Consider the following 22323-nt stretch of genomic DNA (forward strand, 5'->3'; position numbering starts at 1 on the left):
GTATTATATGTACAGATTAAGAATATGGTGTAGAGACTCCTGATGCTCTTGCTGCACCATGTGCTTGATCCTCTCCTCACTATTCTCTTACCATATCAAAATTGCAGCCCGAAACTTTGTCTTCTCTGCAATCACCACAGGCATACTAGACACTAAAGCATAGTAACAAGTCATACTGATGGTCTGTATTATTACATTTCTACCTAACGAAATTATTTTTTTATCAAATCTTGCATCTTCTGCTGTCTTGGATGCTTCAATTTTGTGGGTAGAGGGCCTTACTTTTTTTAAACAGTCTTTCTGAAACTATGCCATTTGAGTGTAGTAGATTTAAATTTTAACAAATTGGTACTCTGGTTATCTAAGCATAGTCCTTGGGCTGTGCAGCAACCTTCAAACAATCAACCCTTCCCAAAGATACAGTTATGGGTTCTTGTTTTAGTTTTTTGTGTCTGAGGAGAAACAAAATATGTATTCACTTGGATATCCAAAGCCAACCTGGTGGTTTTTAAAAGTCTTACTAGACAGAACCTAGGTTTTAGACACAATGGACTGTTTGGGTTTTTTCGTAGTTCCCCATCTGCTTCTACATGCAATGCAAGCAAGCATTTAGAAACAGGAGGTTGCTAATGGTGCTAATCTAGCCTTTGACCATGGTTGAAGGGTAGTTTAAAAAAAATCTCCGTGTTTTCTGGAAGATGACCACCATTAGGTCTGTTTGGAGGGGGAGGGGGGGGAAGTGTTTAATGCTAGCTGTCAAGGTGAACCTCAACCTGAACCAAAACATTTATTTGGAATAGGTTATGCTAAGTTTGCAGCAGAGAGCACAGAAACGGGCTAGTTACCTTTTACGACTTGAAGAAATCAGTCCTTGGTTGGCTGCCATGATGAACACTGAAATAGCACTTCCTGGAGAAGTATCTACCAGGGACACAGTCACAATTCATAGTGTGGGCAGCACCATCACAATCCTGCCTACAAAAACCAAACCTAAAAAGCTGCTATTCCTGGGTTCAGATGGGAAGAACTATCCCTACTTGTTCAAAGGTAAGAAATTGAAGTTTTCTCATACAAGTTACTGCCTCTTGTTATAAATTAGACTATAAAATTGTAAAATTTGAGAAGATGCATGGTTGCAACTTTTTGTTTTATCTGCCTGCATGATACGGAGAGGAGTTGTTTGGAGCATCTGCTCCCTTTCTTCCCCACCTCCTACTTCACCGTACATTTTCAAGGATTTTTGCCTTGTGAAGCTGTAAGTCAGGGGAGTTTCAGATCCCCCCTTTATAAGGGTTGCATCAGAAACAGTGTTCTGATTGCATACTGATAGGATTAGCTAGATGCACTTTTCTAGAAGCTTAAGGTAGCACCCAGAAGAGAACTTTAGAGACTTCATGCCCTCCCTGGAAAGGAAAGACCTATTTCTTATGTTAGTAACTGTTGTGTGTACTGCTTAGAGTAAGCTGTCATAAACTGGTGATTCTAGTAGGTAAATGTTATGTAAACATTTAGATTTTGGCTGAAAAACTTATTCTTAATTTGCATAATTTATAAAGCTATTCATAGTCTCAAATCAGGTAGGATTTAAAAAATGCTAGATTTTGGGCTTTAAGAGAATAATTTTTTTATCTAGAAACTAAATTTTAAAGAAAATAAATTTATCGCAGGTTTGGAAGACTTACATCTAGATGAAAGAATCATGCAGTTCTTATCAATTGTGAACACAATGTTTGCTACTATTAACCGTCAAGAGACGCCAAGATTCCACGCAAGGCACTACTCTGTGACACCTCTGGGAACAAGATCAGGCTTGATCCAGTGGGTGGATGGAGCTACACCTTTGTTTGGTCTTTACAAGCGGTGGCAACAGCGAGAAGCTGCTTTACAAGCACAAAAGGTAACAAGTATATTTTATGCCAGCTAGAACAATTCAGAAAGGAAACATATATTCCAATTTGCTTCGCAGTTCTAAATGACATAGTCTAAAAGGACTGTGTTTTGTTCATAATAATGTTCAGTGGTTCTGTGTATTTGTCTCTTTTTGGATTTCAGCAGATATCAGTGAAATTACATATATGTATATATATTACAGCATGTAACAAACTGCTCAGACTTGATAATTCAAGAGGAACTGGTTTTGAGCAAATGGAGTTAACTTTCGTTAAAATTATTTTAGTTTCGCATCTCATTTTCATTTCATTTTAAATGTAGTTTTTCCAGTTATATTTTTGAAATTTACCTTGATAAGAGTAGAATTAAGCCAAAAAAATGTGTTCAGTTTTTTTAGGCTTTTTTAACTATTGAATTTTGAAAGAATTCTCAGAGCTGTTAAGTCATCCTCAGTAGAGGAGTTGATTTCATATTTCATTCTCACCAAAACAGAACTTGGGATACTCTTCTGTGGTAATGAGTTGTGATAACTTAAACCACTGGTTTTTTACCTCTTCTAGGCTCAGGACTCTTACCAGACTCCTCAGAATCCTGGAATAGTGCCTAGACCCAGTGAACTTTACTACAGTAAAATTGGACCTGCTTTAAAGGCAGTTGGGCTTAGTCTTGATGTGTCACGTCGTGACTGGCCCTTGAATGTCATGAGGGCTGTTCTAGAAGAATTGATGGAAGCGACTCCCCCAAATCTCCTAGCTAAGGAGCTCTGGTCATCATGTACTACACCGGATGAATGGTGGAGAGTTACACAGGTGAGTTATAACACATATCTTTTCCCTTTGAAAGGCTGTGTTTTTAATGGGATGAGGGGCGACAAATACCTGGGATGTGTTCAAGCAGTGATACTCGTGAGTTAGGTGAGCTAGCGCTGCTGAAGTTTCATGTGACAGGAACTGTTGACAGTTGTACCATCTGGAATAAAAAATGGGTATACACTGATAGCTCTGTTGTTATACTAGAATTATCAGCCTAAGACATGAAAGCTCTTGTAAGATATCATCAGACAACAAATAGAAAACAGCTTGGAATAAGTTGGTTTTGATTTGTCTTACACTTACACTTAAAAGAATGTTTTAAGATGGTAGTCACTCCGATGTGTTGGCAGAGGATTCCCACAAATAATTTTTTCCTGAAACTCTCTTTAAAGTCGTATGCAAGATCCACTGCAGTTATGTCCATGGTTGGCTACATCATTGGTCTTGGAGACAGACATCTGGATAATGTTCTTATAGATATGACTACAGGAGAAGTTGTCCACATAGATTATAATGTTTGCTTTGAAAAAGGTAATTTAAAAAATGCTATATGTTATTCAAATAAAAGGTTTCCCTTCTTGGTAATTAAAAGAAACAACTTGAATTTTTATCTTAAAGGGAAGAGCCTTAGGGTACCAGAGAAGGTTCCGTTCCGGATGACGCACAATATTGAAACAGCACTTGGAGTGACAGGAGTAGAAGGTGTTTTCAGGCTTTCTTGTGAACAGGTAAGTTAGGAAACCTGCCAGATACAATCTTAGATACTATCACTTGCCAAATACTGTCTTAGAACTTTTCTATAAACATTCTGCTGTTGATTTATAAAAGCTTCACCTTTTCTGCTGTGACTTTTAATCACCTTTAATTGGACTTACTTTAGATACATCCCATAGTAGGTATTTAAGAAATATGAGTATGTCAGGTAAATACTTACGCAGGTAGTGGCATAACTACAGTTCAGTGGTGAAGGGGGACTTGTAGCTCTAGATGTAGAATCGTATGTTTTTTCTGAAGCTTTTTTGTGAAGTTCTGCTTACTCTCTTTCTTCAGGACTTGTTCTTTATAAACATGACAGATATGTTTTTAAAAAGAAAAATGGTCTGAACAAATGAGAGTTTTATTCCTCAAGTGTCTGTTGCTAGAGTATAGAGTTTGTGTGGAAGTCTGAAATGCAGTCTTTAGTTTCAGTGATGTTACTACAGGATAGCTGCATTTGTACATACTGTGGTGTTCTTCCTGTATTTGTAGTGGTTAGGGATAAGTTACAAATTTCTGTACCTACTCAAATACAGTATTTTGCACTTAAAATTCCACTTTTCTACAAAGATAATCCAAAATCAGAACGAGTCTGTTTAAAATACGATGCAGGTCCTTCATATTATGCGGCGTGGGAGAGAGACACTGCTTACATTGCTTGAAGCTTTTGTTTATGATCCTCTGGTGGACTGGACAGCAGGAGGTGAAGCAGGTTTTGCTGGAGCTGTCTATGGTGGTGGTGGCCAGCAGGCTGAAAACAAACAAAGCAAAAGAGAAATGGAAAGAGATATTACACGTAGTCTCTTTTCTTCAAGAGTGGCTGAGATAAAGGTGAGTTTTACTACAATAATTTTCTACTTTATAACGAAAGTAGGCCCTATGTTTTCACTTAATTTATATGCATTTTGGGGGTGGTGGAAGAGGGTCATTTAGTAGAAATATTTCACAAATTTTGCTGAGCTAAATTGAGGTTTTATTGAGAGAAATGCTTATATGCAACTTGCAAGTATTTAGTTTTCATTCTCTGTGTGCTTAATTCTAAGGCATGTTTTAATGTTTTGCCTGAATCTGGGCTAGAGGGATAAAACCAGAGGTTTAGAGAGCAGTCTAAATAAAGAATGTCCATTAAGCTTTAGCACTTGTAGCACTGGAGGTATTTGTAGGTGAACAATATAATTGAAAAGTTAAGTGCTGCCATATATTGCTTTCTCTTACCTGTTTGAATTAAGTCCAGTTCTGTAATGTCTGTGTCTTGGTTATAGGTTAACTGGTTTAAGAACAGAGATGAAATGCTTGCTGTGCTGCCAAAATTGGACAGTAGTTTAGAAGAGTATCTGAACCTTCAAGAGCAGTTGACAGATGTAGAAAAGTTGCAAGGAAAACTACTGGAGGAGATAGAATTTCTGGAAGGTGCAGAAGGAGTGGATCATCCCTCCCACACGCTTCAACACAGGTACAGAGGAGCCAGGAGTTCTGTCAAGAATCTTGTAGTTCAATACAGTTTGTGGTTTAGTAATGTACTTATGAGTTAAACGTTAGAAATGTATATATGAGAGAGATTAATAGCTGGGTAGAAGCTATTCTTACAGTAAGCAAGTCACGCCTTGTACAGAAGACCTACTTAAATAATTTTCCTACTGAATAATCTTATCTATGTCCTACACCTCATGCTTCATCAATATAACCCTGTTCCACACTTTAACCCTCAAGGCCAGAGACAGAATGTGCTGAATGTGGAGTTCCATCACATTAATCCACATAATGCAGCTATTGATACATAGCACAAAAATATTTTCCTCTAAGTTTCTAGTTCTTTTAACATATTTTTCAAGTTTATTTGAAATTGATCAAAGATATCAGAATTGTATGAATATGCACATGCATTCATTATTTTGTAGGAAAACAATTGTTAACACAACATTATTAAATTTTTATGTAATTGGTGAGAATACATTAATTTTCTGGTCAGCAAGGTAGTTTTATTGTTCAATACAGTTTTGTATTCAATATAGTTTGGGGTATTTTTTCTTGGAGTACTTACTTGATTCTGTGGCTTCAATAATTCAGGTATTCTGAGCACACACAGTTGCAGTCTCAACAAAGAGCTGTCCAGGAAGCAATCCAGGTGAAGCTGAATGAATTTGAGCAGTGGATCACACATTACCAAACTGCTTTCAGTAATTTAGAGGCAACGCAACTTGCAAGTCTTCTTCAAGAAATAAGCACACAAATGGACCTAGGTATAAAATAGTATTTGTGAGGTTATTTTAATGGCTTGAAAATAACTAGAGTTTAATACCAGGAGGCATTATGAGTATCTTCTAACTTAAAGGCAAGGACCTGTATAGAATAAATGAAAAGAAAGGAGGTCCTTCAAAGGGTGATGTGTAGAGCACTTCAAAGTTTCTGTGCCAAGCTGTCTGAAGGAACTTGTCTGTTTTACCCTAGCTGGGCACGAGATTATTCTCTTACTCTGTGCTCAAAATTTGCAGTATGAATTTTCCATGCCTCCTTTATCACCAGTAAAAGAATATTTTTGAAAAGATGTTAATGCTCAGTATTTGTATGCTACAAAATATGTGTGCTTCAGAAATGCATTTTAATTGTTAACCATCTTTCTTAAAAGGTCCTCCAAGTTATGTACCAGCAACAGCGTTTCTGCAAAATGCAGGCCAGGCACATCTAATCAGTCAGTGTGAACAACTGGAAGGAGAAGTTGGTGCTCTTCTCCAGCAGAGAAGATCGGTGTTACGTGGTTGTCTTGAACAATTGCACAACTATGCAACGGTAGCTCTTCAGTATCCAAAAGCTGTGTTTCAAAAGCACCGAATAGAGCAGTGGAAAACCTGGATGGAAGAACTCATCTGTAACATGACAATAGAGCGTTGTCAGGATATCTTTAGGAAGTAAGTTTGCAGAATAATGGATTGTTTGAAGAACTTAATTTTCAAACTACTTTAGGATTTTAATTTTCTAATTAAAACCAGTACTTTTGTGAGGACCAATCTAATTATAAAGCAAGACAAGATTAAATTCTAATCCAGAAGCTTGGAGAAAAAGATGAAAAACAACTTTAAAAACACTGTTCCAGAGTATAATCTGTGTACTGCAAAAAGAAAATCAAGTAACGTTGCCCTATAATGAACAAATGAAGTACCATGTTTATGGCTTTAGGGTAGCAGTATTTAGGGGCTTTAGAAACTTACAGTGTTTTAAAAAAATCACTTAAGTCAACTAAAGAGTTTTTTATTAAAGCAGAATTTCAATCTATTTTTTTTTCTCCTGAAGTCAGGCCATTTCAGCATTATTACTGCTTGGCTTACAAGATCTAGATTATAGTCAAGCATTTATACTGAAACCTCTTTCCTTCATATTTCTTATTTTCTATTAATCCTTTGCCTCAAGGACTACTGATTGTCTTCTGTGTTTTAAATAGTTATGAAATACAGTGCATTCTAGGACGTCATGAAAGTGTCATTAGGGTAGCCATCAACTGCTGTGGTATTTAGAGTTAATATGAAGTAGGTGATGTAGGAACTGTTCAAATTCAGAGTATTTTTCCTGCCCACAGAGCAGAATTTTGTTAGCGCTTGAGAAGGGAGAGTTTTGTCACTATATTTTTGCTTTACAGGTATGAAATGCAATATGCTCCTCAACCACCTCCAAGTATGTGTCAGTTCATAACCGCTACAGAAATGACTCTACAGCGCTATGCCGCGGATATAAATAACAGACTTATCAGGCAGGTGGAGCGTTTGAAACAGGAGGCAGTTACTGTACCTGTTTGTGAAGAGCAGCTGAAAGAAATTGAACGTTGCATAAAAGTTTTCCTTCATGAAAATGGAGAGGAGGGCTCACTGAGCTTAGCAAGCGTTATCATCTCTGCTCTTCGTGCGCTGACAAAGTGAGTTGCCTCTTGTGACGGTTTTTTGTATGCATTCATGTTTGAGACCACATAAAAGGACTATTCAAGTGACATAATTATGTGGTAAATGCAGTAGCAGGCAGGTTGTCTAACGAAGTGTCATAATTCATCTAGGCGAAATCTGATGATGGAAGGTGCAGCATCTAGTGCTGGAGAGCAGCTGGTTGACTTGACTTCAAGAGATGGAGCCTGGTTCTTGGAGGAGCTTTGCAGCATGAGTGGGAATGTTACGTGCCTTGTGCAGCTGCTGAAGCAGTGTCATCTTGTACCCCAGGATTTAGATATTCCTAACCCAATTGAAGCATCAGAAGCTGTTCACTTAGTGAATGGAGTATATATCTCACTTCAGGTGATACTTTTATGTTACTTTTTCTTTCCTCATCCCCAAGCTTCTAAGGCTTCAGCTAAGCCATTCTTAACAGCTTCTTCCTTAAACAGTTAAATGTTTGTTTATGATGATGCTGAGATATTTTTTTTGTTGGACCTTAGCCTTGATTGCTATATTTGGCTGAGCTGAACAGGTATTTGCTACTGCCATTTACATTTTTATTGGTTGAAAGAAACCATTTTGATCTATACATGACAAATTGTAAAAAATGCTGTCAAGTAACCATGAAAAAAAGCTCATGCCAGATTTATAGACACACCAGCTTCACATATTGCTTTCATTCTTCTGTTGCTGGCAGTCCAGAACAACTTGAAAACTGTTTAATCTGTGCTCTTTTTGTTTTCCTGCCAAGCCTTGCTTATTTTCATCTGAAACAAGTAGTTTCAGATTCTGAAAACCTGTTTTACAGGGCCCTATCTCCAAGACTGGGAAGGAGAAAGATGCATTTATAATTTTGTGTTTTAGAAATATTTCCACTTTAAAACAAACAAACAAAAATTAGCAGCATCTTGAGTAAAATACATGCTGAAGACTTAGGTGTTTTATAAACCAGCTGGTGTAAATAGCTTTTGAGGCTTTTGGTTCAACTGTATTTTATTTGAAAAATATTTTCCTACCAACCTGTGTAAGCACATTGGTATTTTCATCACTTTGTTTCTTCACTCTTCGAAGTAATATTTCGGAAGTTTTTCAGAAATGTGCATGCAATTTCATTGCATTGCAGCTGAGATCTTTTACCTACACATTGTTTACCTCCCTGTGACCTCTTAGGTAAGATGTGTAGCTCACTGACCAGTCAAGATCACTAATCTTGGCATGTCTTGTGTCATTTTGGAGACAAAGAGTATCAGTTGGTTCTTTCTATAGCTGCCTTTAGCCCTCTGATGCATTGTACTTAGGGAGAATTGCTGTATGCCACGTAAGGTACTAGGTTTTTTACCTACATTGATTTCTGTGGTGTGAGTAGGACACTACCTGAATAACCACTGTCTGACAAGTTTAATTCTTTTCCCTTTTGTAGTCCAATCAGTTTAGCAAATCATAAACTTAGTAAGTAATTTAACTCCCTCATAGTTATGCAATGGAAAAGAAAAACTACATAATTTGACAAAATGGATTTGCAGTGTGATCTCTGTACTGCTAATCCTCTGCTGAGGATTGCTGTAAGGTATTGCTGCTGATGCTGTTGAGGCAGTTATTGCTACATGGTGCAAATGTCAAACCTTTGTGTTTGTACAGGATTTAATGTATTCCTGACTTCTTTAAATGGAAAAAAAAAAAAAATTGACCCTTGGCTGGCCACCATCATGTTATCTCTTAGATAATGTATACCCCAGGGTGGTGTAATATTAAAATGAGAAAGATGTTGCATTTGATATGCCTTGAGAGGGGAATGTTTCTTATGCTTTCATACTTACTTCCCAACAGGAATTGAATTCAAACTTCCGACAAATCATTTTTCCTGAAGCACTTAGGTGCTTGATGAAAGGAGAATATACTTTGGAAAGCATGCTCCATGAGTTAGATAATCTTATTGAACAAACAACTGATGGAGTCCCTTTGCAAGCATTGGTTGAATCTCTTCAGGCCTACTTACGAAATGCTGCTATGGGACTAGAGGAAGAAACACATACTCATTACATTGAAGTGGCAAGGTAAATCACTTTTTTTTAGTTCAGTTATGAGAGAATTAAGACTGCAGAAATTAGTTTGTTTAAATTTTATTATTTGACATACAGGCTTTTTTTGCCCAAGAATACCCTTAAGTAGAGGGCAGTGTCTAAAGTGTGCACATTTGCTCTCTGTTTCTGCATTTATCTTCATGCATGTATAGAAATACAAAGCTGTGGAAATCTACATTTACATCTCTTAAAGTCCACTTTTGGTAGTCAACTTTTTCCAAAAGATGTAGCTGTGATTTTATGTTTGACATTAAGGAATACTAAAAATAGGAACTGGCCCATTAGTTTGTGGGAGGAACCTGTGAAAGGGAGAGCTTGTAACCATGACACTCCTCTTATCAGGAGGTTTGATGAGCAGCTTTTTGCATAATGAGTCAGTGACTTTATTTGTGTTTTGTTTTTTCTAATCAACAAAACCTCAGCCAAAGACTTGTGCATCTTGTAATGTGGGACAGGACCTTTCTGGGGAAGTGCTTGGTAGACGACTGAGCCAATTCAAAAGCTTCCTGACGAGTAGAAATGATCTTGCTGCTTCCCTTGAGCCAGTTATGGTGACTCCATCAGCGGTACAATGAAGGCTGCTATACCAGTTGAAAACAACTTTTTTTCTCCTAACTTTCTTCACGGTTTACCCATTATGGGCAAGCCTGCTCAGCCTGTTAGTTGAGGGTCAAAGGTGGTATAAGGGAGGGAAAGGATAAGACCACCCTTCAGGAGTGGCATGCTGTTAAACCATCTCAGCCATAACTCAAGACCTCTCATCCTCCACCTTTTTACCCCATACTCCATTCAGTCCTTTATATATGTGTATGTTATAAAACCAGTACTTGATTTTCAAGCAAGGAAAGGTGGTATTTACATCACTTACTACTCATAACTTTTTTTTACCGTGCTCATAGGCAGTACAGTTTGTATCCTCTACCTGGTTTTTAAATTAGCTTTGTAGCTGGTCCTTTAATGAAGTCCCATCTTATATGGTATCCTTAGCTGTTCTTATGAGACCAGTGTTAGGGATTCATGTGGTGGGTCGGAAGTGTCTGCCAAAATTTTGCCTTGTTCAGATGCAACTTAATTTCTATCTGCTTGAGCTGTGGGATCAGTCAGTTTAAGAAAGTCCTATTTATTTCTTGTAGACTAAGCAAAAACATGTTTGGTTGGGTTTTTTTTTTTTTTTCAAGAGTACTTCATGCTCAGTATGGTGAACTGATTCAGCCAAGAAACGGTTCAGTTGACGAAACTCCCAAAATGTCAGCTGGTCAGATGCTTTTGGTCGCCTTTGATGGAATGTTTGCTCAAGTGGAAACTGCATTTGGTTTATTGATTGAGAAGGTATGGATTTGTTCTTTTCAGAGTACTCTGAGTCAGGCATATGAAAGTTTTTTAAAAACAAAACTAACTTATATCATTTGCGTTGCTCAGCTAAACAAGATGGAAATACCCGTTGCTTGGCGTAAGATTGACATAATTAGGGAAGCCCGCAGCACCCAAGTTAACTTCTTTGATGATGACAACAACCGGCAAGTTCTGGAGGAAATTTTCTTTCTGAAGCGACTGCAGACAATTAAAGAATTTTTCAGGCTTTGTGGTACCTTTTCTAAAACATTGTCAGGTAAATAAATGTTATCAAATACTTAGTATCACTTTGTCCACTTCTCATCCCATGTTCTTTTGAGATGAATGTAAAATGGTCACTTTTACTGTAACTTACCTTTCATATATGGCAAGTATGCAGAAATTAAAAATCAATTCCTGTAATCTTGCTGTGTTAAACAAAGTCAGATAATATTTTTCTAGACACATTAAGTGTTTTGGTTATAACAGAAATATTATTTCTTTCCTTTAAAAGGAATCAGTTCAATTGAAGACCAGAATGCAGTAAATGGACCTGTTCAGATTGTCAATGTGAAAGCCCTTTACAGAAATTCTTGTTTTAGTGAAGACCAAATGGCCAAGCCAATCAAGGCTTTTACAGCTGACTTTGTGAGACAGCTTTTAATTGGCCTTCCAAATCAAGCTTTGGGACTTACTTTGTGCAGTTTCATCAGTGCGTTGGGTGTCGATATCATTGCTCAGGTAGAGGCTAAAGACTTTGGAGCAGAAAGCAAAGTTTCTGTGGATGACTTGTGCAAGAAAGCTGTGGAGCACAATATCCAAATTGGCAAGTTCTCGCAGTTGGTCATGAACAGGGCAACGGTATTAGCTAGTTCATACGATACAGCGTGGAAGAAGCATGATCTGGTGCGCAGACTTGAAACCAGTATTTCATCTTGCAAGACCAGTCTTCAGAGAGTACAGTTGCATATTGCCATGTTCCAGGTAAGACCACAACACATATTCCTTCTCTCCAAATTATGTCTGCGAAAAGTGAGCTTTAGTTACTGCGTCTGAGCACAACAACAACTTTGTATTTTGTTGAATGAGCTTTAGAGTATTTTAATGGTCTCGGTAAGGTATTTTGGCATTAAATTATTCTGTAAATGGATAAGGAAAAAAAGTGTTACAGCTGGCTTCTTTTGAAGTCTAGCTGTTTTATAAGGTGCAAATGTGGCAATGTTTAAATTCTTTTTTGGGTCAATACATGTCACTTTTTTCCATGATGTCATTTACTTTGTTAGTAGCAATGTTGTCCCATTCTCCCCCTTTTTTCAAACAGACTCTGACTTTAAGGGAGCAGATTGCTTAAAACAGAGGGTACACATTACTGAATGTCATCTTGTCCCTATTCTTCAAAGTTTGAATGCATTAACTGTCTCCTCGCTCCACTGTTTGCCTCGTGAAAAAATACAAATAGCAGCAGTATCAATCCTGAAAATGTTCTTCTGAGGCTTTGGATAAATGCCATTGTGTACCTTGAACTGTATGCTGGTGGCCAGTTGTATTGTAGTATCACCAATCTTCACTTTGTAGTGACTCGTAGGTTAAGGGTAAAGGCTTTCTCCATGTCAGTTATACCATTTCACGGACTGATAAGCAAAATTGTCTTGGTTTTAATGCATCACAAGTGAATTGTTTCTGAATACTGATGAGTTTTCCTTTAGATCAAGGAAATGCGTGTAAATCACTTCTAGTAAGTAAATGACTTATTAATGATATAAATGACCAAGCCAGCAAAACATAGTTTACAACTACTGATGTAATTTAATACTCTCTAATGATTTAGTACTTCTTAGGTGTGCCAGTATTGTCTGACACCTAGCCCGTTTAAAATGCCCTTACTTAGAAAGTCTAACAGAGTACTAGAATCGCTGTTTTGTGAAGCAAAGTATTTTGTGCTGAGCAATATTGATATTCACATTATTTTCTTAAAGTGGCAGCATGAAGATCTCCTCATCAGTCGCCCACAAGCTATTTCTGTTACTCCTCCACCTCGTTCTGCAATTTTAGCCAGCATGAAAAAGAAACTTCACACACTCAGTCAAATTGAAGCTTCAATTGCAACAGTCCAGGTACTGCTATTTTTGGGAGGTTTGTTCAGCAGCATATTGGAATGTGACTAATACAAATTACAAAACTATCTGCTGCCTCCAGATTGTTATCTCTCTAGCTGTCAAAGCACAAATTTGGTGATATTTTCATTGATCTCTTTCAGTCAGTATGATGTATACTGTTACATTATTTGATTTTGTTGTCTCATACAAAGTATTCCATCTGGAATATCAGTAAATCTGTTTCATGAGTGAAAATACAAATACGTGAAGGTACCTCTCCTTCTGATCAAGCTGATAAAGCTCTTGTTCTTTTAAGTTTGTCTGACTTGATTCATCCTTACTATCATTTTACTAGTCAAGCTCCCTTTGTAGATCTGGTGAAATCAGTTATTCAGTGTGTTAGGATTTGTGTGCTGTGGCTTGGGTCAGCTTTTTAGACTTTTGGGTATCGGTAATATGGAATGTTTAATTGTTTAAAATAAATACTGCTTAGCTTCTTGAATTCTACTTTCCTTTTTGTGTAGGTACCATTTGTAATAATTTTTTGAAGATTATTTGTAAAATAATTCAGGACTTCTATCATTTTATATAATTTTTAGTCTAGAAACATGATTACTTTTAACTTGCTTTTGTTTTTTTTCTGGTGTGTTAAAATCTATACAGGTGACTTTATTTCCATAACAATCAAATCCAGTTGTGATGTGTGCTAAAAATAAACCTTTAAACAGCATAAGCTAACATTTGTCAATCATGAGTACCCCTTTCTTTTATATATATGGGTATAAGAATGTGTCTGCATGTGTTATATATGCATATTTTTGTTAAAGTTAGTCTTAAGATTATATATATCAGTATAGATTATCTGTATCTTTTTTTTTTTTCCTTCCCTGATGCAGGAGAAACTAGCAGCACTTGAAGCGAGTATTGAGCAGCGTTTAAAATGGGCAGGAGGTGCTAATCCTGCACTGGCACCAGTCCTGCAAGATTTTGATGCCACTATTGCTGAAAGAAGAAACCTTGTACTGAAAGAAAGTCAAAGAGCAAGTCAGGTACTATTGACTTGATGAGTGTGTACACTATTTCCTACTGGAGGTTTATGTAGAAGATATTTTTCATCCTCAGCATCTAAAGACCAAACATAGACAACCAAATACCTATGGAAATCTCACTGTAAAAGCAATAAGAATAATCTCTGGGAGAATTGCTGCAGGGTTGGGTGACCCCGAAATGATACTGCTACTGTAAAAGAGTGGCTTTACTGCTATATTTAAAATTCTTACTTCTAAAGACATGGAACAAATGCAGTTTGTGTAATAGACAGTTTAATTGCAATAATTTTTGTCACCCTTGCTTTGATTTTTCAGGTCACTTTCCTCTGCAGTAATATCATTCATTTTGAAAGTTTACGTACTAGAACAGCAGAAGCCTTAAATCTTGATGCTGCATTATTTGAACTTCTCAAACGCTGTCAACAAATGTGCTCATTTGCGTCACAGTTCAACAGTTCAGTCTCTGAACTGGAGCTTCGCTTGCTTCAGAGAGTGGTGAGTAAAGGTCAAAGCAAAATAAGTAACATTTTAGAGTTGCTGTAATCATGAGTTCTCGATTTTGTCTCTCTAAATTAATGTTATGTATACCTCCTAATGGGTTGTGGATTACAGAGTTTATTCCATCAGCTTCTAAACACTTGGCAGGAGCATCTACACAGTAATTGAGTTTTATCTCTGGATACAGATAGAAAAATGTTTCTGTTACTTTTAGGGCACTGGTCTTGAGCATCCTATTGGCAGCTCTGAATGGCTTCACTCAGCTCACAAGCAGTTGACCCAGGAAATATCTACACAGAGAACAGTACAATCAGAAAGAGAACAGCAAATAGAAACAGTTTGTGAAACAATTCAGAATCTGGTGGATAGTATTAAAACTGTGCTCACAGGTCATAACAGACAACTCGGAGATGTCAAACATCTACTGAAAGCTATGGCAAAGGTATGCCTAAACCTTCATTAAATTTATTCTCAAACCCGTGTCAGTATAGTTTAATAAAAATAACACTTGTAACTATGTGCTTTTTCAGATATCTAGAAACAGTGAAATGTGTTCATGCATTTGGAGTTCAAGACAAAATTCATTTCATCTCTAAGAATTCATAAAACTTCATTTCTAGAGTTAGGCTAATCAGGCTTTGGTTGAATTAAACCTTTTCTTTCATTTGGCAGTTGAAACATTTTCTTTGTGTTTACAAATACTCTTGGTTTTTAATCAGTTAAACGTTTGAGCTTTTACAGATTTATTTTCTTGAAATGTAGCTACTGAAAATTATGGTTATTTGTAGCTAAATGACAGTCTGAGGGGCTGAAAAGGCTAAGAAATGCTTAACTTTATTCTCTTAGCCAAAATATAGCAAATGATTAACCTTTCTGCACATCTCTGTTCTAGGACGAAGAAGCGGCTTTGGCAGATGGTGAAGATGTTCCCTATGAGAACAGTGTTAGGCAGTTCTTGGGTGAATATAAATCATGGCAAGATAATATTCAGACAGTTTTGTTTACATTAGTTCAGGTTATGGGTCAAGTTCGCAGTCAGGAACATGTTGAAATGCTGCAGGAAATAACTCCCACCTTGAAAGAACTAAAAACACAGAGCCAAAGGTAAGAGTCACCTTCTCTCAGGTGAAGGCATTTTGCTTGTCTACTTGTATATGGCAGAAACACAGCATGGGGTACCTACTTGGTGGTTGCCTTGGAACACAGAAATCTTCTTGCAAAATTAGACTTTCTTTTTGAGTTTTCAATAAGTCAAGTAGTTGCACGAATGTTTATCAACTCCATTATGTTTCCTAGTGTCTACAATAATCTGGTGGGTTTTGCATCACCCTTAGTCACGGATACATCAAACGAATGCTCAAGCCCAACGTCAGCTGCCACATATCAGCCAACCTTTGCTGCAGGTAATACTTGAAAAAGTAAAAAACATTAAAACATCAGGAATTGATATTGGAGAGGGAATCATCATTTGAAATACAGATAATCTCTGTAAGATTATAAAAGCCTATAAAATTCAAGTCATTCAGCATACATTACTTGAATGACTGCTTGATCATAGCCTTGGAACAGCCTTCAGGATTTGTGCATTCACTCCACAAAGCCCAGAATACATGGAACACATTGTCACGTATATTGTGAGCTGTAATTTCTGTTGAAATTAGTATTAAAATTTATGGTGACTTTTGGAATTAATCCTGAAACCCTACAATGCATTCAGGCTTGCAAAACTTTCATTACTTTACAGTTTAAAACATGAATAAAGTTTCTTATGAGCACGGATTTTTTTCTATTTAAAGGATTATTCTACTGCTGCTGTTTGGACTAAGCGCAGCTTCCTGATTTTTATCAAGAACAAGAATTGCATTACATAACTGCTATACAAAATGACAGAATTACAGGTTAAGAGAGCCCATTACAAAAATCTGATTTACCCATACAAAAATTTGATTAACATAAATAAGTGTTTTGCAATGGAACAAACCCTCTTGTTTATGAAGTAATGAGAAAATTGAAAGATTGAAGAGAGAACTGGTGCGGAGTTTAAAATGTATTTGTACTGAAGTACTGATAGCTGCATTTGATACACATTTAATTGTGCTTTTTCTTGCATCTATAATACACTATTTTGAATACTTTAAGCCCTTTTAAACTTTCTTTACAGCTGTACGTAGCAATACGGGGCAGAAGACTCAGCCAGAGGTGATGTCACAGAATGCAAGAAAGCTAATTCAGAAAAATCTTGCCACGTCAGCAGATACTCCTCCAAGCACAGTCCCAGGAACTGGCAAAAGTGTTGCCTGTAGTCCCAAAAAGACAGCCAGGGACCCTAAAACAGGCAAAGGTAAATACAGGCCTTAAAACAAAACAAAACAACAAACCTAACTGAAAAACCCCACCACTAACAACAAAAAACCCCAAAACACCTCAGTGGGCTTCTGTGCAGGAATGTAAAATTGAATTAATTTTATGTTGTACCTTTAGCTGTGCAGGAAAGGAATTCATATGCAGTTAGCGTGTGGAAGCGGGTCAAAGCCAAGTTAGAGGGCCGAGATGTGGATCCCAACAGGAGAATGTCTGTTGCTGAACAGGTGAGTTGAAAATAGTAAAGTTCCAGTACCGGTCCTTCCTTTAACTATTTGGCAGTAAGTATGTGTGTGTGTATGCTGAAGTATGCATTAAAGACTAAAATCCTGTTGTGAATGGGAGGTCCCTTTTGAGATGTGTGATGCATATCCCAACACAAATCAAGGTATGCTGCTTGCTGCCTTGTATTGCTGCATTCTTTTTTTTTTTAATCCAGTGCTTTTTTTCCTAGATCATAGATTTATATAAACTCAGGAATTGGATAAAATTGCCTTTTGTATATCAGTAAGCTAACATTTGTCACACAGCTGTTGATACCCAGGGAGAACATGAGATCTGTACAGCTGTCTAAAGGACAGGACTTGTCTGTGTTTACTAGCATAACACAGCCACGCTCCTGTCTCTGGGAAACTGAGTCAGGAACCCAGATGTTCACGTAAACTTTAGAATGTTGTGACTCTTTTCAAGATGGGGCTATGAATGAGGTGATGCCTGATCTTTTTTTGCCCCCGCACTACAAATTCCTGATTCTCATGTGGAGTACACAAAGTTATGTAAGATTAAGTTTACAGTTACGATAGATTTTTTTTCACTGAATTTTTCATTTGCAGGTGACATTCAACAGTAAATATTAAGATCGCTTAAGCACTTTCAAAAATCTAGCTTATTTTTAATTACTTGTTTGACCTTTTTAATAGGTTGACTTTGTGATTAAGGAAGCAACTAATCTAGATAACTTGGCTCAGCTGTATGAAGGTTGGACTGCCTGGGTATGAGTAGGGAGAAAGCAGATCAGTCTGGTTCAGCGAGGTCAGACATCCACCAGAATCAACTCGGCCTCAGGCATCCATAGCCGCACCACAGTCGGTGGTGATGCATACTGGGGCTTAATCTGAGGAAACCTAGGAAATCTCGGTGCACTGGGAAGTGAATCCTGCAGGATAGCTGCACTCAGGGATACGCTAAACACAATGGTCTGCAACCCCCACGGTCAAGGGTGAAAGCTCACCGCTTGAACAACACGGTTTGTCTTTCTGCTACGGAAGAACTGCAAACGTGTCTGGGGGTTAGCTGCAGAAAGAAATCGGGATGCTACAAACCGCAGAGTGATTTGGAACTCAATTCCACCTGACCCTGTGAACAATTCAGGAAACACCGAACCCTGTTCAAAGAAAAACGGAAAAAATGGGGCCATGAAGAAATCACAGCAAGGGAAGATTTGATGCATTCAGATTCTTGTTACTCTTGTTGCGTGGCAACAGTGCTGGTTGAGTTGACCAGTTAGTATGGAAAAAGGCTACAAAATGTAAACTTCAGAAATGGACTGAAAGCAAAGAGCTGTACATCAGATATACGCTGCATTGGAAGAACTTCTGAGATAGAAGAAAAAGCCTTTGTTCTCTTCTCCCTTTCCTCTTTCCTTTCTCTCTTCCCTCCCAGCCTCTCCTTGCAGACACCCCTCTTGGCTTATTCTTGTAGGTTAGGCGTACTTCCAATATACTTTTTATTTCAATCCTTCTACTTCACAGTTTAGTCAAATTAACAAATTTTGTTTGGTAAACAAATTTTCCAAAAGCACTGAAAATATAGAACATCAATGATTACTTATGAGTTGGATGGTCAAATGCAAAATGTAATTTTGGTTATTTTAAAGTAATTTCTGTGATTCTATTATGTACAGTTTCTCAAAATTGTCACTGTGCATTTAAAAGTAATGGATTCTACAGGCATTTGATTTAATGTGCACTTCCCTCTGCTTGCAGTGTACACTTTTTTGTAATTCAAATTGTCCCTCCAATCTCATTCTACTGTGATTTGCTGTAGTTTCTTTCGTACGACGTAGCTAATCCAATGTAATCTTTACCTTTTTAAAAGCCAGGATAGAGTATCTAGTAGAGTTTTACATTGTTGATGACAGACAAACAATAAAGTGATGTTCTGGTGGAGGTAGAGTGATATGCTTTTTACTTCACTTTCCTAATACTTTTAGTTTACACTTGTAAATTATAGTGCTTCAGTTCACAGGGGTATACATATAATCCAAGAAATGAAGGACTCTCCAATTTTTCAACTAGATCTGTAAAGATTTCTGCAAAGTAATTTTCCTTTGCCATATTACTTCTACAGATGGTTGTTCAATAATGCATCCATAGTCAATTTTCCACCAAGGTTTTTTTGGGTTTTTTTAATCAATTCTGCACTCAAAGTGTGATTATGGTTAGAAAAGTCTCTCTAAAAATGGCATCTTACTACTTAGATTGTCCTGCTTGTCTGCCGATTGTCTAGAAGACTTCTTGCTTCCTTTTCAAAGCGGGACACCCTTAGGAAAAGGCAACTTCCTTGTTTTAGAGCAAATAAAACTTAACACAGTTCAGTTACAACTACAGAATCTTACAGGTGCTGATAGCTAAAGCAGAAATGCACACTGGCATTCTCAACCCAGATAAATTTGGGTAGCTATGTATAAAATGTTTCTCTTTTGTAAACTTGGTGAATTCATTATGCACAAGTTGCTGAAAAACTATAGATGTGGGAAGATCCTTTATGCCATTTTCATCACTTTTCAGAGTAAAAACACACTTTAAATACAGCATTTTTTTTCAATCAAAATCTAAGCATAAAATTCATTTAATTGAACGGATTTGCAGCAGTTCATCCAAGTAGAAAGCTTGGCTAGTCATTTTCAGATAACATAAATTAACACCAGGCATAAGTAATAGACAAACGTATTATTTTCAGTATTTGCACTATGCTAACTGCTCTGCCTCCTCAGTAGGTCTTAGAATTCACTTTCTCCTCTGTTGCCAATTTTTCATGGACATGCACTTTGAAGTGTAAGAATTTTCAACAGACACATGGCCTTTTTTGCATTCTGATTGCCTGATTAACTCTAGGGAGGTCACAGGCTTTATATCTAACGATACCCGTGCAAATGCATTCCACTGCCATTGCTCCCGGAACCCTCTGCCACGCCATGCATTGCAAGAAAGGAGGTGTTTGAATGTTGCAGTGAAGAACATTCAGATGCAGAACAAGACACTTGACACTGGTCCTTTTTTTTTTTTTTTTTTCTCCAGTTAGAAATAACCTTATGAACAATCTGTTTGGAGTACCATAGTAACAAGAGTGTATTATACATGCTGTTTTGTTTCTTGGAAGCTGGGGGGAAGGGAGGGGTAATGCACTCACCTGTGGCTCATGTATTATACCTCTGCTATCCAGAAATGAAACACTTGTGTGGAGATGGGTTCTTACTGCGTAATTTAATAAAGTTTTAAAAAATAAAAGAATATGTATTCATAATTTCCTTGTATGCAAAACTACTTGTGGTTGTGAAGATTACGGGGGAGAATAAAGTGCCAAGTACAAACAAATATGAAAGAAGTCCCAAATTAGAGCAGGATTCTACAGAGACTTAAATTTGTGTAACTAATGTTGTGGAGACAGCTCACATGCTTAGGAGTTAGTGGGACTGTCAGTTTTTGTGTGCTTTCACATTTTTCTTGGTGGATGTTGACAGTATGTCAGATTGGTACGGGGTTGGTTAAACTTTAAATGCAGATTCTGTGTGTGCATCTCGCATATTAAACAAGGCTGTATTAGTTACATTATCTTTTAAAAAATGTTTCTTAAAGGCATAAGGTTTTTCATTTTTTTCAGTAAAACTGAGACATTTACTTTTTTTGCTGCAGTAAGACCCAGAATAATGCAAATCTAGTATCAAATCTCTGAAAATCCATACAAACTAGGTGAAGCTATGGAAGTCAAACCATTCAGCTGATGTCAAATTTTTGCATGATGCTCACCTGCAGTAAATGCTAACCAAGGGACCATGCTGTGAACTAATTTCTCAAAGTCAAATTTGAAGTATGCTTATCAGTTTTAAGTTGTTACCCACTCCCAATTCTATAAGCTAGTGGCTGAGATGCTCTTAACGTCCAATTACTAGTTTGCCTCTCTCTTCCTGTTCCCCTTCTGTAAAGCCTCTGCACAGTCGGGATGTGAGCACTGCTCTACCAAATGGGTTACTGGGATGTGTTAAACTGGAGTCATTAGTGGGCTCTTAGATATTTTGGTAGAATAATGGCAGTGTCAAGTTAGTATATCTGAAATTGAAGTATAACAGATGTGTACAGTTAACAGGGACTATTTTAGTACTTTGCAGGGACTTAAGGGTCTGCTTTTCCTTTGCAACAAATTAGTTTTGCCTTCAGTGATTGGTCTATTTAAATACTAATATATTTTTTTCTAAATTTTCCAATAACTGTAAAAGGCTCAAGTCTCCCATGTAAATCAGGAGGAGGGAGCTAGTTTCCAAGGAAAAATGAATGAGACCTCTATAAAAGCATTGGTGACACTTAATGCTAGCGTGAGGTCACCTTGCAGAGGAAAGGAGGGTGTTTCACTGCACAACTCCATTGTGGGAATTGCAGCAGCCATCAGCCCTGGCCCTGTGAAACCACATAGTGCTGTCCGCCCTCTGATAAACTGATCAAATAATACTTATTAACAGCTTTGTGATACCTGAATCAAAAACATATGAAAATATTATTTCAAAAATACTGGAGGGGATGGGAGAGGTTAAAATCTTCATTTTTCTAAATGCTGTAGTTGTTAAGGTTCATTTGCTTCAGTTACTCATCAGTGAGTTCTGTGCCAAGTACATTTGGCCATCCTGTTCTAGCACACACAAGTACTTCAAAGGTTTCTTTGCTTCTTTCTTCCCTTTCTTTTTCTGTGAGCTTTTCCTAAAATTAGCAGACATACCCCATATGCATTAAAGAATTAGACTAGAAAAAAAGTTGACACCTGCCATCCATTTTTTGCTTTCTTAACACAGTACCCAATTATCACATGCATTTTTTTTTTCCCCAGTGGAAAATACTTATGAGTATACTGTTAACATTTTCAATGAAATCATTTAACTAAAATACATATATTACATAAAACTAATGTATGTGCTTAGTGCACAGCTGATTAGAGCAATCTTGCCATCCGACTAATTTTTATTAATAGCATAACAAAAAAGTTTGAGATGCATTTATTAGGTATGATGAATGGGTGGAGGCTTAACATGTAAAATTTGTGTCTCTGTCCTAACTTAACTGCTCTAAGCAGACTGCTCCTTTTGAAAGTGCTTTGAAGTTAGCTTGGGCATTTAATTTTTTATGCATCTGCTAAGAGAGAATCTCAGCATAGGAAGAACGCATCACATTGCAGTGGGGTCTGTGTCATTCATCGAAACATACAGGAAACAATTGGCTTTCTGTAGCTCAGGTAACGCATGGGAGGCCATGAGCAGGCTTTCCATA

At 37.2% G+C, this 22323-nt stretch overlaps 1 protein-coding gene across 1 annotated transcript in view; it reads left to right on the plus strand.

Annotated features, from left to right (window-relative positions):
* SMG1 (SMG1 nonsense mediated mRNA decay associated PI3K related kinase) overlaps positions 1–18957 on the plus strand; it is a 66878-nt gene extending 47921 nt beyond the window's left edge. Inside the window, exons 40-63 of the mRNA XM_074918757.1 lie at positions 801–1047; positions 1668–1897; positions 2451–2699; positions 3095–3233; positions 3321–3430; positions 4071–4289; positions 4721–4911; positions 5526–5698; positions 6085–6364; positions 7090–7362; positions 7498–7732; positions 9200–9426; positions 10632–10782; positions 10873–11062; positions 11300–11769; positions 12762–12899; positions 13778–13930; positions 14246–14425; positions 14643–14870; positions 15321–15532; positions 15725–15831; positions 16590–16769; positions 16910–17016; positions 17710–18957. Coding sequence (XP_074774858.1) covers positions 801–1047; positions 1668–1897; positions 2451–2699; positions 3095–3233; positions 3321–3430; positions 4071–4289; positions 4721–4911; positions 5526–5698; positions 6085–6364; positions 7090–7362; positions 7498–7732; positions 9200–9426; positions 10632–10782; positions 10873–11062; positions 11300–11769; positions 12762–12899; positions 13778–13930; positions 14246–14425; positions 14643–14870; positions 15321–15532; positions 15725–15831; positions 16590–16769; positions 16910–17016; positions 17710–17787 — 4767 coding nt within the window. The 3' untranslated portion in view covers positions 17788–18957. The remainder of the gene's footprint in view (positions 1–800; positions 1048–1667; positions 1898–2450; positions 2700–3094; positions 3234–3320; positions 3431–4070; positions 4290–4720; positions 4912–5525; positions 5699–6084; positions 6365–7089; positions 7363–7497; positions 7733–9199; positions 9427–10631; positions 10783–10872; positions 11063–11299; positions 11770–12761; positions 12900–13777; positions 13931–14245; positions 14426–14642; positions 14871–15320; positions 15533–15724; positions 15832–16589; positions 16770–16909; positions 17017–17709) is intronic.
* Positions 18958–22323: the final 3366 nt, after the last annotated feature.

This window comes from Athene noctua, chromosome 15 (genome assembly GCF_965140245.1).
Source record: "Athene noctua chromosome 15, bAthNoc1.hap1.1, whole genome shotgun sequence".
Taxonomy (NCBI): Eukaryota; Metazoa; Chordata; class Aves; order Strigiformes; family Strigidae; genus Athene; species Athene noctua.